We start from the raw sequence: 14,540 nt of genomic DNA on the forward strand, positions 1-14,540 counted from the left end.
CACGAAGCTCAGAAGAAAGGTTGGGCAGGAGCCGATGGAGGTGGTCGCCTGGGCACAAGAGAAAAATCAAAAAGCCAACTTCAACCGTGTCCCCAGCTGGGCCAGAAGGCCTGGGCCCCTGAGAGGGCAGAAGGGGACCGGGGGCAAGTCCTCAGGACTGCGGGGGTGGGGAGGGGGCCTGCCGGCCAGCGCAGTGTCTGGGACACAGCCAGGCCTGTGTATGTGGGGGCAGTGGGGGCGCAGGGAGGACCTGCCCCCACTAAGGGAAGGAAGTGGCCTCCCCTGTAGAGCATGGTTCCCTCCAGAGGCAGCAGAGCCCCCATGAGTGAGGGGTGGGGACCACGTGGGAGGGACAGGGCCCTCCGCAGAGGCCTGCTGGGGGCCGGTGCGCAGCCCACGCCCTCAGTCTGAACGCAACACAAAAGGCCCAGCAGCCGCCGCCAGAAGCTTCTTCCCTTTATTTTAGTTTATTAATAGGACAGAGTGCAGGCACTTACAGTGGTCAAACCGAGCGAGGGGTGAGCGAGGAGGTCTGCTCAGCGAGGCCGCCTGGGGCCCACCCCGCGGGGAGCCCAGAGGCCCCACCCACTCAGCCCTGAGCCCAAGAAGCCCTGGGGACCGGGAGGAGGGGCTGAAGGAGGGGAGAGCGAGGACGGCCAGGGCCGAGGGTCGCGGCCCTGGCAAAGGCACCTCCGGCAGCCAGGGCCAGGCTGTGCTCGGCCCAGGAAGGAATATGTACAACTCGGGCAGGGCCGGCGCCACCGTGGGAAGACCGGGCACAGGCGCCCCGGGTGCCCAGGGTCAGAGGCCTGGTCTACGCGGGCTCTCCCGGCTGGAGAAGCGGCCCACCCCAGCCCGGTCCTCGTTCAGGATGGCTCTCGGGGGCCGCTCCCTCCTCGGCTACCCGGGCCCCCCTCCCACAAAGTGCAACGCCCGGCTCCCGGCCCCGCCCGGTGCCGTCCAGCTGCGGGGAGCCGCAGGGAGCCTGGTCCTGGGGGCGCCCAGACCACCGAAGCTCCTGCCCGAGCGCACGCCCATGGCCTAGTCGAGCAGCGACGGCTCGGCGGGGCGGATAATGGTGGGCCGGCTGGGCGCAGCTGGGGGTCTTCTGCTGCAGAGAGAATACAGACACACAGGGAGGGGAGAGCAAGTGAGGCCGAAGCAGGGCAGGCCGAGCACCCAGGCCCCCAGCCCGCCCCAGGGTGCCCCCGGTGCTGGATGCTCCGAAGCCTGCGGGGGCTAGGAGGGAGGCTGCCAAGCCCAGGCGTTGGCCCCCGTGGTCACTTGCTTGCTCCGCGACCCTGAGCAAGTCCCCCACCCGCTGTGACCTCAGAGGCTGTGACCTCAGGTTCCTCGGGGGAGAAATGCGGAGAAGAGCCCGGCCCGCAGGGCGGGGTGAGGTGGGGCAGGGGGAGCCATGGCTGAGCATGTGTGTCCTCAGGAAGGAACAAGGGTCAAAACCAGAAGGGGCCCCGTGTGAGGGGTCCCGAGCTGTGGAGGAGCCACCTGCTCAGGCAGAGGACACCCCGACTCCGCTGCTCTGTGAGTTTGGGCAGGTGACTTGGCCTCTCTGGGCCTCAGTTTCCCCACCAGCCCACTGGGGATGCGGTGGCAGGGTGCAGGCTGCTGGCTCTGGAGGCAGGTGGTGGGGGGCCAGGCTTACCTGGGCACTCCTGGGGGGATGCCGGGTGGGATCCGTGCCGGCCGAGATGGGATCTGAGGCGGGGCCGAGAAGGGGTCATTGTTGGCGAACACGCTCTGGGGGCCTGGCCGGGACGGGATGGGGGGTGCCGAGAAGGAGGCTGCTGCGCCCACGGGCACGGGGATGAGGGGGGGCCCCGGGGTGGGGCCCCTCACTGCGGGGGGCCGGCCCGGGGGGTGCATGCTGGACACGGGTCGGCGCTGTGGAGTGGGGCTGCGGAGGAAGGAGACAGTGTGAGCTGGCCGCGGGGGCCTCCTCTGTGATGCGGGCTGGCATCCTCCATCCCCCCAGACCTACTAAGTGACGGCCGTGCTCCCACCCGAAACCTGAGCCAGGGCCCGGCACCTGTCCCATGTCCCTCTGCCCTCGCTCCCACAGGCATCGCTCTCTCACAGATCCTTCCAGAGTCCAGCCCCGCCCTCCAAATCAAGTCCAAGTGCCCTCAGAGGCTGCAGGGCCCGCGGCCCCATGGCTCCCCCTGGTCTGGGCGCCCCACTCCCCACGCTGGACGCTGTGCCCCCTCCCTAGGGAACTCCATGGCTCAGAGGTTTCGGCAGGGCTGGCACCCTCTACGAGATTTTCCTGACCGACCCTCTCCTGCCGCCACCTGCCCCGTCACTGGTTAGGGGTCCCCGCTCGATGCTCTGAGCTACCCGCACCGGTCTCATTTCCATCTAACAGCTCTGGGGTGGCCGTGGGGAGGGAACATCCTGGTTAGGGCCTCTGGATCCTCCCCACCCCCACCTCTGGCGGGGCTCTGTGCTCCAGGACCCGCCGCTGGCGTCCCTGGGCCTCCTGCCTTCTCTGGTTTCCATCTGGGCTTAACCCATGGAAGGCACCAGAAGACAGCCGAGCCTTAACCCTTCTCTCTGGGCCCATCAGGCCTAGGTGGGGCAGCAGCTCCCCCTGGGGGTGGCCCGGGCACTGCGCCATCCGGGGTCGGGCTCCTCCGCCCCACCCACATCTGGGGGACACACGGCGGGAGTTGGGGCCCCGCAGGCGGCAGCCCCTGCAGCACACGGGTGATCAGGCTGTCCGGACCTGTGGCTGCTGGCGCTCTGGAGCCAGGTGTCGTCGACGGGCGGGGGCACGGGCGTGGACACGGTGCTGGTGCTGATGTCCCCGATGATGCTGAGCGCCTCCTTGAGCGCGTGGTACATGCGCAGCATGTCGTCCCGCCGCTGGGCCTGGTCGGCCGACTCCTCCATGAGGCTGCTCTGGTCCGACGACGAGTACAGGTAGGCCAGCAGCTCGTGGTGGATGAAGGCCTTCGTCTGGGGGAAGGGGCGGCGAGGTCAGCGCGTGCCCCACACTGACTGCGGACCCAGACGGCCACGCGCCTGGCTGCACACTCGGGGGTGGGGCGCTCTGTCTGTGACTTACTGTCGCGCACAGACGATGTTTAGGACATCCCACCCAGCTGTCTCCCGAGTCCCTCAGGGGCACTTTCAACTGTTCTTCCAACCTGTCTCCCGAGATGCTTACTACATTTATTCCGAGACTCTTCCCTCTTTTGTTGCTATCTTTTCTCCTGTTGTATCTTCAAAACTGGCTTTCTTAAAAAACTACTAGTTTCTGTTCATTAATCTGATCCTTTGTTCCTTCCTGAACCCTCCTGCGGCGTATGGTACTTTCCTGGGGTTTCTAGTACCCGTGTTCGTAAGTACACAAGCTCCTACGAACAGGGACAGTGTTTCCCATTCGTTGTCAGTGTTCACGCCTCTGAATTATTTTTCTTGTCTGCTTTGGTCAGTAACTCTATGAGAAAGTTAAAGGAAAGTGGAGACGGCCCCCTTGTCCCTGATTTTAGAGAAGATGCTTCTAGAACCCCACCATTAAGCTTAAGACCAGGGCTTTGAGACCCACGTGCACAGATTCAATGGCTGTGTGACAGCCCATGACAGAAGGCCCCTGCTGGGCCTGGCCTGGTGGTTCGCCGGTTCGGATCCCGGGTGCGGACATGGCACCACTTGGCAAGCCATGCTGTGGTAGGCGTCCCACATATAAAGTAGAGGAAGATGGGCACGGATGTGAGCTCAGGGCCAGGCTTCCTCAGCAGAAAGAGGACGATTGGCAGTAGATGTTAGCTCAGGGCTAATCTTCCTCAAAAAAAAAAAAAAAAAAGGCCCCTGCTACAGTTGCCTTTTTAAGAACGGATATTGAATTTTCTCAAACATACTGTCAGCATCTGCCAAGATGACCATGCTCGATAGTTCTTGATGTGGGAACCATGTGAATGCATTAGCAATTCAAACACTTAAATTCTGAAAAACCGGTAAAAGGGAAAATAAAATAAAATCTGAAAGTACCAAAAAGTACAGGGAGAACGGCTTTGTCTGCTCTGGCCTCCTTTGCCCTAGGTTCTAGGAAGCAACTGCTCTTGCCAGGTGCTTGTGCAAACTTTCAGAGATTTCTATGCATGTATAATTTACACATATATATATTCTCCTCCCTTCCTACACAAATGTATATTCTGTTACGCTCCACACCTTTTCCACTTAACAATGAAAGTTATTACAGACGTGGAGACATCCCTCATTCTTTTTCTTTTTTTGCAATAGAATGGATATTAATTAAATGGATTCTACTAAATGGCGCGATTTCCAGTCTTTGGCCACCACAAAACAATGCTTAAAAGAATAACCACGCACGTGCTCATTTTGCATGAGGGCAAGTGTCTCTGGGGGAAATTCCCAAGTGGAGCCGCTGGGTCGAGCACAGACACGTGAAATTTTGCAGTTGCAGAACCATATGCATCATGACTCCCACCCCTGGGGGAGGCCATGCCAGGACACCCGTGAACCCTAACACTGAGGAGGAGACGGCGAGGAACGGAGTGGAAGGGACGAGACTTGGGTTTTTGCGTGACATCCTGCCATATTTACAGGGTTGACAGTCCCAACACAAACCCAACCTGGTCTACAGGCTTTCTAAGTGCCTGGTGCCGAGCTGAGGGCCTCAGGGGCGAAGCCCTGAACCCTCCCAGCAGCCTGGAGCCGAGACATGAGTGCAGCTGTGTTTCACCACAGAGGAGCCTACAGCCCTGAGAGGCCGGGAGCCCTGGGGGAGGAGGTAATGCCCTGAGTGAAGGCGGGCTGGGCCGCAGGCCACCAGGAGGCCACAGCTCGGGGCGGAACCAGCCTGGGGTTGAGTGCCACCTCCCACTCTTCTGAGTGACTCAGGGCAGGTTTCTTGACGTCTCTGGGCCTCCATTTTCCCGTCTATAAAATGGGGATGAGAGCAGTCCCTCTCTCAGGGTTATCATAAGGCTGAAAACATTTAGAGAAAGCAAACATACATGGTGTTTGCTTCAACTAACTGATGAAATGGGAGTGCAAGCCCCGTGGGGCCTGCACTTCCAATTTCCCAGCAGGCTGGGAATCCTGATTCTGATGTTTAAAATGTGGTGAGTCTTTTTTTTTTTTTTTTTCCTGAGGAAGACTGGCCCTGAGCTAACATCTGTGCTAATCTTCCTCTATTTTGTATGTGGGTCGCTAACACGGCATGGCCGCCAACGAGGGGTGTAGGTCTGCAACCGGGATCTGAACCTGGGCTGCCAAAGTGGGGTGCACCGAGCTTTCCTACGGACTGTGTGGGGGCAGCTCTGGGCCGGGTCCTCCCCAGGATGGGCACTCACGTTGTTGATCATGAGGTGCATGATGGTCTTTGGCATGAGGTCGCGGATGGACTTGTTGATGATGGCCACGTACGAGTCCACCAGGTTGCGGATGGTCTCTACCTGCCGCTCCAGCTGTGGGTCCATGGAGAACGTGTTCTCCTGGGCTCCGTCCTCGTTTTCCGCCTGCACAGGGAGCAGAAGCATGAGGGGTGACTGGCCTGAGGCGAGCAAGGGGACCCCCTTCTCTGGGAACTGCTTGCGCTGTCCCACCCACAGCCGACCCGTGGGGCTGGTCCCTGACGGCCGCGTGGGCACTGTGGGGCCCTGCCGGCCCCTGGACGAAGCGGATGGGATCCCAGGCCCTGTGCCTGCCTGTCCTTGGCTTCAGCTGCAGAACCTTCTGGGCCCCGAGAACAGGCCCCACTCCCACTTTTTCTGCTTCATGTGCTCAGGAGGGTCTGGGCCACATGCCCTCAGAGTTCTGGCAAACACGCCTGGAAATGACCCACCCCTGCCTCTCGCAGGTGGGGTGAGCTCCAGCCGAGGTGAGTCAGGCGGGTGGGCAGCCCCTCACCTGGTCCTTCTCGGGGTAGACCCCGGCTCGGAGGAACGAGGCCTTCCAGCTGTCCACGTCCTCCTGGGAGTCACAGGCCAGCTCAATCTGCCGCAGGTCCTTGTAGACGTTCCTGTGGGGGGGGCGGCACTGCTGACCCTGCCTGTGGGCCCGGCGGGCGCAGGGAATTCACGCCTGACCCAGGCACTAGTGCCCGGGACCCCACTGGGCAGATGGGAGCAGTGTGTTGGCGCCCACAGCACCCAAAACCGTGCCGAGAGCAAGGCTCACGCTCAGCAACGTCGGATCTAGCAGCATCCGGGCTGTGTCGATTTTGTGGGCTCAGGCGACCCCTCTCCTTCCCCTGGGAGCTGCCCGTTCCCGCCTCCCTGCTCTCCTGTGGGGGCCCTCCAGAAGCGGCAGGTGTCCCATGACACCCTCCCTGGGTGGGGGCTCCCATTGAGGTGTTTTCAGAGAGGCCACAGCGATGTCCAAAAGAACTTTGCGGGATGGCGGAAACATGCTCTGCCTGTGCTGTCCACCGTGGTGGCCACAGTCACAGGTGGCTTCTCTCTGAGCACGAGGAAGGGGCCAAGGGCCAAGGAAGTCAATTTAAAATTCTAATTTCCATCAATTCCTATTTAAATAGCCACACACACCAGTGGCTACTGCCCTGGACAGTGAAGGTTTAGAACGTGTCAGATTCCTGGAGGCTGGGGGTGTGGGGCCGTCCAGGGATGGGACCTGGACTCCCAGCAAAGGCTTCTGAGATGCTGGGCAAATGTGTCTGTGGGCCCAAGAGGGGTGCGGAGCCACAGGTTGGAGGAAATTGGATGGACAGTAACCAGAGCTTGCAGACAGTGTCCTACAGGCCAGGAACCGTGCCACACGCACACTATCCCGATTCACAGGGCAGGTGTGGCCACGCCATCTCAGCCTTTGAGCAAGACCTGGGTTTGAGGTTAGGCATGGCCTCACAATGGGGCTCTGGCGAACCAGTAGTCAGTGAGTGGCTGCCCTGAGAGACTTCTAGAAGGAGTCACTTGGAGAGGGGCATGCCTTTGTTGCTCCTCTTCCTCCTTCCTGGAACATCATCATGATGGCTGGAGTTTGGGCAGCCATCTTGGACAAAGAGGAAGAAGGCTGAGGAATAAGGAGGGGTGCCTGGGCCTGGAGGCCTATGGAGCTGCCCCCCCTGCCCTCGATGGTAAAGTCTAAACTTGATTTACATAAAAATACCAAACTCTGATCTTGTTTCCACTACTCTTATTCCTGGTTTCCTGAACTCACTCCTAAATGATGTATCAGGTAGTATCTTCACCCCCCTGCACAGTGGCTCACAGGGCCAGGAAGGTGGGACAGCTGCTCAGTCACACAGCCAGGAAGAGCTTCCCAGCAGGCTGTCCCACCTCAGAGCCCAGGGTCGCCAGTGCACCATGGGGGGTGGGGGGGTGGGGAAGGAGGAGTCTGAAAGAGCTATAAAGGGTTTTGGAGGCAGCAGGTGGCCAGCCTGGGGCTCAGAGCTTTAGGCCAGGACAGAACTTCTCTCATGCAAACCAGGAGGCTCGGCTGGAACTGGGGGGTGGGGATGGGCAGTGGGGCAGTTGGTCGTGGGATCAGTGGTGAGGACGTCAATGCCTGCTGGCCGGTCCTTAAAAGTCACCAGGCCTGGGCTGACCAATACCCCTGACTCTGTGGTCCCGGTTCCTGAATGGGGGCAGGTGTGAGTCCGGGCAGGGCCCCTGGTCCCCGCTCGGCTTCCTCCTGCTCTCGGACCAGCTGCCACCCAGGTCTCTCCCTGAGCTGAGGAAGGCGTCTTGGCTTGTGCTCGTGTCTCCCACCAGTGCCCCACGGATGGACTCACCAAGGGCCTTCTGGGTCCTTCTCTTCTCTGTCTACACTCGCCCAGGGATTCGGCCCAAACACCAGACCCCTGTACCACCCAGCTGCCTCCCTGATGCCCCTGGTGTCCCAGCAGAGCCCCACCCAGCCTGACTGTCCCAGACCTACCCTGCCTCCGCCCTTCCCACTTGCGGGAGCTCAGGGTCGCCGGTGAGGCCTCTCACCCACCCCGACCAGGCGGAGCTGGGTCGGCTCTGTCTGAGTCTACCAGAATCCCCCACTTCTTCCAGGGCTCCCTTGGGTCCAGCCCCAGCAACATCACCCTGGTCTCCGGCCCCCCTATTCTGCCCAAGGCCACCAGAGGGCGCCGTGTGCACAGAGCCGGGTGCCCCCTCCTCTGCCCAGAGCCCTCCCTGCGCACCCCCTTTCTGGAAGGTGAGCCCCAGGCGGGGGTTGTCCGAGGCGGAGTCTGGCGGCCTTCACACCCTCCCCTCTGGGCCCGGGGCCCACCTCTGCTCTGTGTTGAAGATGGCGAAGACGTGCTTGTTGGACATGAAACCCTTCTCCACGTCGCGGATTTTGAGGTTGTCCAGAGGCAGCATGTACTTCTTCTCTTTCTCCTGAGGGCAGAAAGGGAGTGGTCATGCCGGGCTGTTTCACTGAGGACCTGCGATGCCCCGGATGGGACCCCACCTTGAGGGCCATCACCAACGCTGGTCACTCTACTTGGATTAACTCACCTGCTACCACCCTCCCTCTTGATTGCGCTGCCTTGGCCATGCTGGCCTCCGTGATGCTCCCTGCACATCCCAGAGGGCTTCCACCCCAGGGCCTTTGCACAACTGGGCCTCTGCCTGGAGTGGCCCTCCCCGCAACGCGCCCAGGGCTCCTTCCTGGCCTCTGTCACATCTCTGTGCACAGGGGACCCTCCTGGCACGGCCCGCCCTGACCCCACCCCACACGCTCTCACGTCCCTCCTTCCCTGACATAACACAACACACCACGTAGTGACCTGAGTCACCCTCTGTCACCCGGACTGACTCGTCACTTCCTGAGGGCAGGGCAACTGTTTTGGTCACAGCTGACACATGGTGGATGCTCAGAACGGGCCAGTTCTGACTACCCCGAGTCCAACCCCTTCTCCCCTCCAGGCCGAGCAGATGGAACCGTCAACTCGGCTATGGCTTCGCAAGGAGCCCGAAAGCGAGTCACCACTGCGATCCTGCTTCACAGAGAGGGAGACTGAGGCACGGGGGGCGGGCGGCAGATGGGGGCGGTGCAGGGATTTACGCCTGGGCAGCTGCGGACAGTCCCGGAGCTGGACAGCAAGGCCCCGCTGAGCCGATGCCAGAGCCCCAAAGCTGCAGAGGGGTCCCTGCTTCCCAGGGGCAGCCGCGTTCAGGAAGCGCCCAGCGAGCATGGGGCAGGGCGGCCCTGATGGTGAGTGCAGGGCTGGCAGTCGTGTTCCAGAGCCCAACGCTCACCCACCGCCATTGGCTTGGCACCACGGGGCTGGGCCTGCAAGCGCATCACTGCTAGTCCTCACAGGCGCTGTGTGTGTGTGCGCGCATTAACCAGGTTTCCTAAATCAGGAACGAGAGGACAGCGTCCGGGCCCCCTGCCCCCCATGCCCACCTGGCCCACAGCAGCTCTCAACGACCACGCGCAGCTGCTCATCCACCAGCTCACGGAACTGCCCCCGGTCGCCGCCAGGGAAACGTCGCGCACAGAGAGGGAAGCTGGCTGCCCAGGGCCACACAGTGGGTGCACTGGGCCACAGCAGACCTCCAGAAGCCAGGCATGGGGGACCCACCGCCAGGGTCTCTGCATGGCCCTCTCTTTCACCTCTGGGGTGGCTCTGGAGGGGACACGTCTGCCCCTCAGTCGGCAGCTGGCTTTGTCGTGTGTGTCCTGTCTCTGTCCACTGGAAGGCCCAGAACGCAGCCCCACATGGCCGCCACCTCCACAGTCAGGAGCAGACCCGGTGACCGAGGGGAAGTGGCAGGGGGTCCTGGTGGGGGCTGGCTGAGTCTCAGGCCCATGGGAAGGGAGGGGGGAGCGGCAGCCGGAGCTCACCCGGTCTCGGCACCTCCGGCCATGTGCCCTTGGGGGCGTCACCGCCCCCGTGTGCCTCAGTTTCCTCATCTGCCAAAGGCAGACAGGAGTCCTGCCCCCAAGTGCAGAGTGAGGATGGAGGTGAGCATAAGAGGTACTAGGGTTTTCTTTTGTCTGTCTTTGTCTGTATGTCTCGGCTCCGAGGTCAGCCCATCGGGCTCTGGGCAAGCACGAAGGACAGAGTACTTCCCCAGGTTGAGCTGTGATGATGCAGGGACAGGGGCCCGGTGGGCAGAGAGGTGGGAGTCCTAGGGAGGGAGGGCAGCGAAGGAAGGGTGGGCCCAGATCCCTCTGGCCTCGGGAAGTTTCGGGGGGCTTTAGAAGGGGCCAGGGCAGGGGGCAGGGGGCGGGCTCCCTCCCCGGAAGTCGTGCAAGGGACTTGGCTGCCCCCACCCTGTGGCGTGCGGAGGCAGGAAGCTTCCAGCCGGCTGGCCGGGCCAAGGAACTGAGTCACGGTCCTCTTGGGCCCCAGCGAGCCGCCACATCTGGAACTGTTTACAGAGCGATCCCGCCCCGAGCGTGGCGGCCGCCTTCCCGATGCTGCCGGCACGAACACCCGCACACCCAGGGCACAAACACACCCCGGAGACACACACCGAGGCGTGCGTGCGCCCTGCCCAACCCCGACCCCCAAGGGGCCCTTCTCCTGCGCACAGAGGCCAGGGACCTGGGCCCTGCGGCCCGCCCATCCCACCCGCCTCCCCCACCCCGGGCTTAGGATTTCCTGAAAACCCACAGCTTGCTCCAGATGCGAGCAGCCCTGCCACGTCACAAGAGCCGGAGCGACGGTCGCGAACGGAACAGCGGCCTCCTCGCCCGCTCGGAGGTGGAGGCGCAGTGGCCCCGCGGGGGGCCACGGATGGACAGCCGGCCCCGCCCGCCCAGTGTTCAGACTACCTGTTCAGGGGGCTCCGAATGTGTACAGTAGTCTGCACATTGGTTAGGCTGGGCCTGGGCAGCGGCGCGGCGACGGCCTCCCGAACTGGCCGCCGCCCCACGGGGAGGCCGACCCGAGGTGAGTGCCCTGGCCCAGCACCCCGTCCCCCGGGCTGGAGACGTGGATGAAAGATCTGGAGTCAAGACGGGCCTGGGGGGAGAAGAGGCTCTGGGATGGGCGCACGGAGCCCTGATGTCCGAGTGGGGGCCCCGCCAAGGGTTCCCCTCTTCCTGGCCCCCGCTGTGCCTGCCTCCCCGCAGTTACTTTTTAAATAAAGGAATACAGACACCTGGCCTCTCTCTGAGAAGTGGGTCTGGCCCCGGGGGCCAAATGTGTGACTCTGAGGCCCCTGTGGGCATCCTGCCTGGGGCAGGGGGACAAGACTGCGCTCCTGCCCCCTCCCATCTTCACCGCTTGTGTCGGGGCCATGGGGCCTGTCATGGGCATCTGATTCTTACAACCCGGCGGGTGCTTGACCCTCCTCCCAGCGCCTCCCCTGCCTCTGGTCTGGGGCCCAAGGGAGCGTCGGGGGCTCCCACTTCCAACCCTCAGAGGAGGGAAAAACGAAGGGCCCCTCCTTAAGTGAAAGAAGAGAAGCTCCTAGAACTGAGTCGCAAGGGTGTCGCGCGGCAGACCAACCACAAGCCCCTTGACAGCTGCCCAAGGCTGTCGCCAAGCTGGCGCTCCTGCCCTGGGGACCCCAGCGCCCAGAGGCGGGGACCAAACCTCAGTTGCCCAACAGCTGACACCCCACAGAGCAGACTGGGTTCCAGACTGTGGGGGCAGAAAGGGGAAGACGTGTGGCAGCATCATCCCCACCCCAACTCCGGCCATTTTGAGGAGCAGATCGGGCCACCCGGGGTCCTTGAGGAATGCCTGGTCTCGCCACTCTATATCCCAACCCCCTGAGGCTTGCTCGCTCTGGGGTCCTAGACACCATCCCCCGCACGCCTCGTTTAGAAACAGTCACCCAGGCAGGGTCTCTCGGTGGCTCAGGCCCGTGAGGCTCTAGAAGGTTCCAGGGATGAGTCTCTGGCCTCGTGTGGAGCGGGATGACGACATTTCACCCCAGGCACCCTCCGTCGTTGGCTCCACATCTGGCCTGGCCACGGGGGCGTGGTCCAGGCCGGGTCTAAGGTGTCTCTGGGATCAGGGAGTGCACGCCCTGTACCCCCCACCTGGGGACCCTTTCCCGCTCTGTGACACGGGGCAAGTCACTGCTCGGAGCCTCAGTTTCATCCCTGACAGACAGAGTGTCAAGATTTCCTGAGGAGGGGGAGGAGGGTGCCCTCCGCGTGAGGCCTCAGTGGGCTCTCTCAGCCAGAGAGCCTGGTGCAGGGCAGGGGCTTCATAAACCTGAGGGCCACCCTGGGGTCCCCACAGAGCTGTCCCGGCCTCCTCTCCAAGCCTGGGTGGAAATTCACCCGGTTGGGCTGGGGCAGTCTCAGCTGCCAGGGAGACCCTGGGTGTGGGCCTCAGGGGCTCCCCCAGACCCCCAAGGGGAGGAGAGCCGGGCAGGGTGGATCAAGGTGTGAGCACGGAACCTGGCTCCTCCTGTGAGGGCCCCAAGGCCATGCTGGTGGCTGTGCCATCCCAAGTGAGTGACACACAGTGGCCAGGTGACTGGACTCTGGTTGGGGGTGCGGGAGCAGAGCCCTCCTTCCCTTCTCTGGACAGCGGGGGCGAGCCCCTGCCCACGGGATCCTGGAGCCCCCATCACAGGGCGGCAAGCGGTGCTGCCCCTCCAGATACAATTCCTGCTCCCAGGGACCTCCTCTGACAAGGACAAGCACATGTGAGACGTTCCAAAGACAGACATGAGAGCTGCGCACCTCACAGGAGGCGGGGGCCACTGCAGATGGGGAAACTGAGGCCCCAGGAGGCTAAGGGTCTGGCTGAGCCCATGGAGGCTGCAGACAATGGAAGCCCTGCGCCCCAGCAGCCTGGCTGTGAGCCTGAGACCCTGACCCAGGCAGTGCCCCCCTGAGAGCCATGGCCTCCCTCCCCGTGACTTTGCAGGCTGGACCCTGCAGGGGGCTGTGAGGGGCTGGGGCGTGATGTGCGTGCCTGGCCCAGCCTCCAGCCCCCGCCCGTCACCATCCCCACGGGGAGATCTGAGCACAGTGGCGCTCAGGGAACCTTTCTGGAAGGAACGAGGGAGCACCCGCCCGCTCTCTCCCGAACACCCCACCTCCGCCGGCCACTCACCTCCTCATCCTTGTACCAGGACAGGGACTCGGCCGTCAGCACAAACCAGTACTCCTTGGAGCCGCCCTTCATCAGGCTGATGTTGTTGATGGTCAGCCAGCCCCTGCGGATCACCTGGAGGAGAGGGCGCAGCTCAGCGGGGATGGCGCCCACCGCCCAGCCCAGCCGCCCCAAAAGCAGTGCACAGCGCCCCAGCCAGCTGGGAAGCCAGGGACCACGACAGACACCTCCAGGCTCCCCAACTCCGCCTTGCCCCAAGCACCTTCTGCTGGAAGCCAACACCCAGCCAACTTCCCATTGGAAACCAGCAGCCATCACCAGCCCACTCCCAGCCCTGGGGTGATGGAGAACCACCCGGGAGCCCACAGGGGCGCGAGGATAGGCTGAGTCAGCACAGGCAGCAAGAGGGATGCCCGGCCCAAAGGGGCCCGGAGGAGGGGTCCCGGCTGGAGCCGCCCACAGTGGGGCGGCTCTCTCCTGTCCCGGCTGAGAGGCACAGGCTCCACATGAAGCCTCGACTCTGCTGCCCGCCCCGGGGCTCCCTGCCCCACAGGCTCTTTTCCGAGTATAAGCATGAAGACGCGCCTCGAGGAACCCACAGGAGGTCCCGCTTCCAGCCCGGCGGGCCCCCTTTTCTCTGACTGACACGTCGGGGTTCTGGGCTGGGAGACCCCGGGTGGGGCTCGTCCGGCTGTAGCTGTCATCTGAGGGGGAGGCAGAACCCAGGCCTGCACGGGGGACTCACCGGACAGCTAAATGCAGGCAACCTGGGGACCACGCTCCCCTGTTTCCTGGGCCATGGAGACACGTGGGGGCCAGAGCCCCCACCGCTCTGCACTGGGGACCCCGGGGCAGCGGGAAGCACGAGGAGGCACAGACACAGCCGCCTGCGGCCAAAGCAGCGACACACTGTGCCAAGCTACACGGTGTGCTTTGCGTGGCCACGGACAGCTGGGAAGGGCTGGCGTCGACGCCCCAGGGCGGGCAGGGCAGCAGCATCGGGGATGCCTCTGGGGCCCCCGTGCCTTGCTAGAGGGTGGGCCTCAGCAGCGGCTTCAGCCTGCCTACCCCGACCTGCCCCAGGCCTCTCAGACCTTAACGGCCACCAGCCGGAGGCCCTGTCTCTCCTGGGGCTGGACATGGGCTCCGAGCCTCAGAGGCCATGAAGGCGGAGGTGGCCAGAGAACCTAGGGACCCCTGAGCTGCACTGAAGGCCCTGCCCAGGTTGGCAACAGCATGCGATGCCACCTGGCAGCTCGTTAAGGCCAAGGGCACAGCCCACCCCTCCATGGGATGACGAGACAGGACTGGGGAGTCTCACGGTCTTTGGCACCTGCCGGACCATGGCTGCCTGGCAGGCGAGGTCAGTCTCTTTCCTGGCAGCGGGGGACCAACTCAACCCCAATTGCTCAGGATGCCCAGGGTTACCACTTAAAGGTTCGAGTCCTGGGAAGGCCCCCGTCCATGAAGCGGGATGCCTGGTCACGCCAAGGGCAGGGCTGGTCCCCAGACTCAGGCCTGAGGCCGGCCCTCGGAGCAGCCAGGAAGGAGCCCCTGCTTCTGG

At 63.1% G+C, this 14,540-nt stretch overlaps 1 protein-coding gene across 20 annotated transcripts in view; it reads right to left on the reverse strand.

Moving 5' to 3' along the window:
- Positions 1-441: 441 nt before the first annotated feature.
- The window catches only part of DNM2 (dynamin 2), a 78,666-nt gene continuing 64,567 nt past the window's right edge, over positions 442-14,540 (reverse strand). For 12 of the 20 annotated variants that reach the window (XM_070625498.1, XM_070625501.1, XM_070625505.1 and 9 more), the window contains 7 exons: positions 12,977-13,090; positions 8,227-8,336; positions 5,896-6,007; positions 5,340-5,504; positions 2,744-2,976; positions 1,664-1,915; positions 442-1,111 (listed from right to left, as the gene is read on the reverse strand). In XM_070625498.1, coding sequence (XP_070481599.1) covers positions 1,042-1,111; positions 1,664-1,915; positions 2,744-2,976; positions 5,340-5,504; positions 5,896-6,007; positions 8,227-8,336; positions 12,977-13,090 — 1,056 coding nt within the window. In that variant the 3' untranslated portion in view covers positions 442-1,041. The remainder of the gene's footprint in view (positions 1,112-1,663; positions 1,916-2,743; positions 2,977-5,339; positions 5,505-5,895; positions 6,008-8,226; positions 8,337-12,976; positions 13,091-14,540) is intronic. The other 8 variants (XM_070625499.1, XM_070625511.1, XM_070625507.1 and 5 more) reach the window with 1 other exon arrangement.

Source organism: Equus przewalskii, chromosome 6, assembly GCF_037783145.1.
Source record: "Equus przewalskii isolate Varuska chromosome 6, EquPr2, whole genome shotgun sequence".
NCBI lineage: Eukaryota > Metazoa > Chordata > Mammalia > Perissodactyla > Equidae > Equus > Equus przewalskii.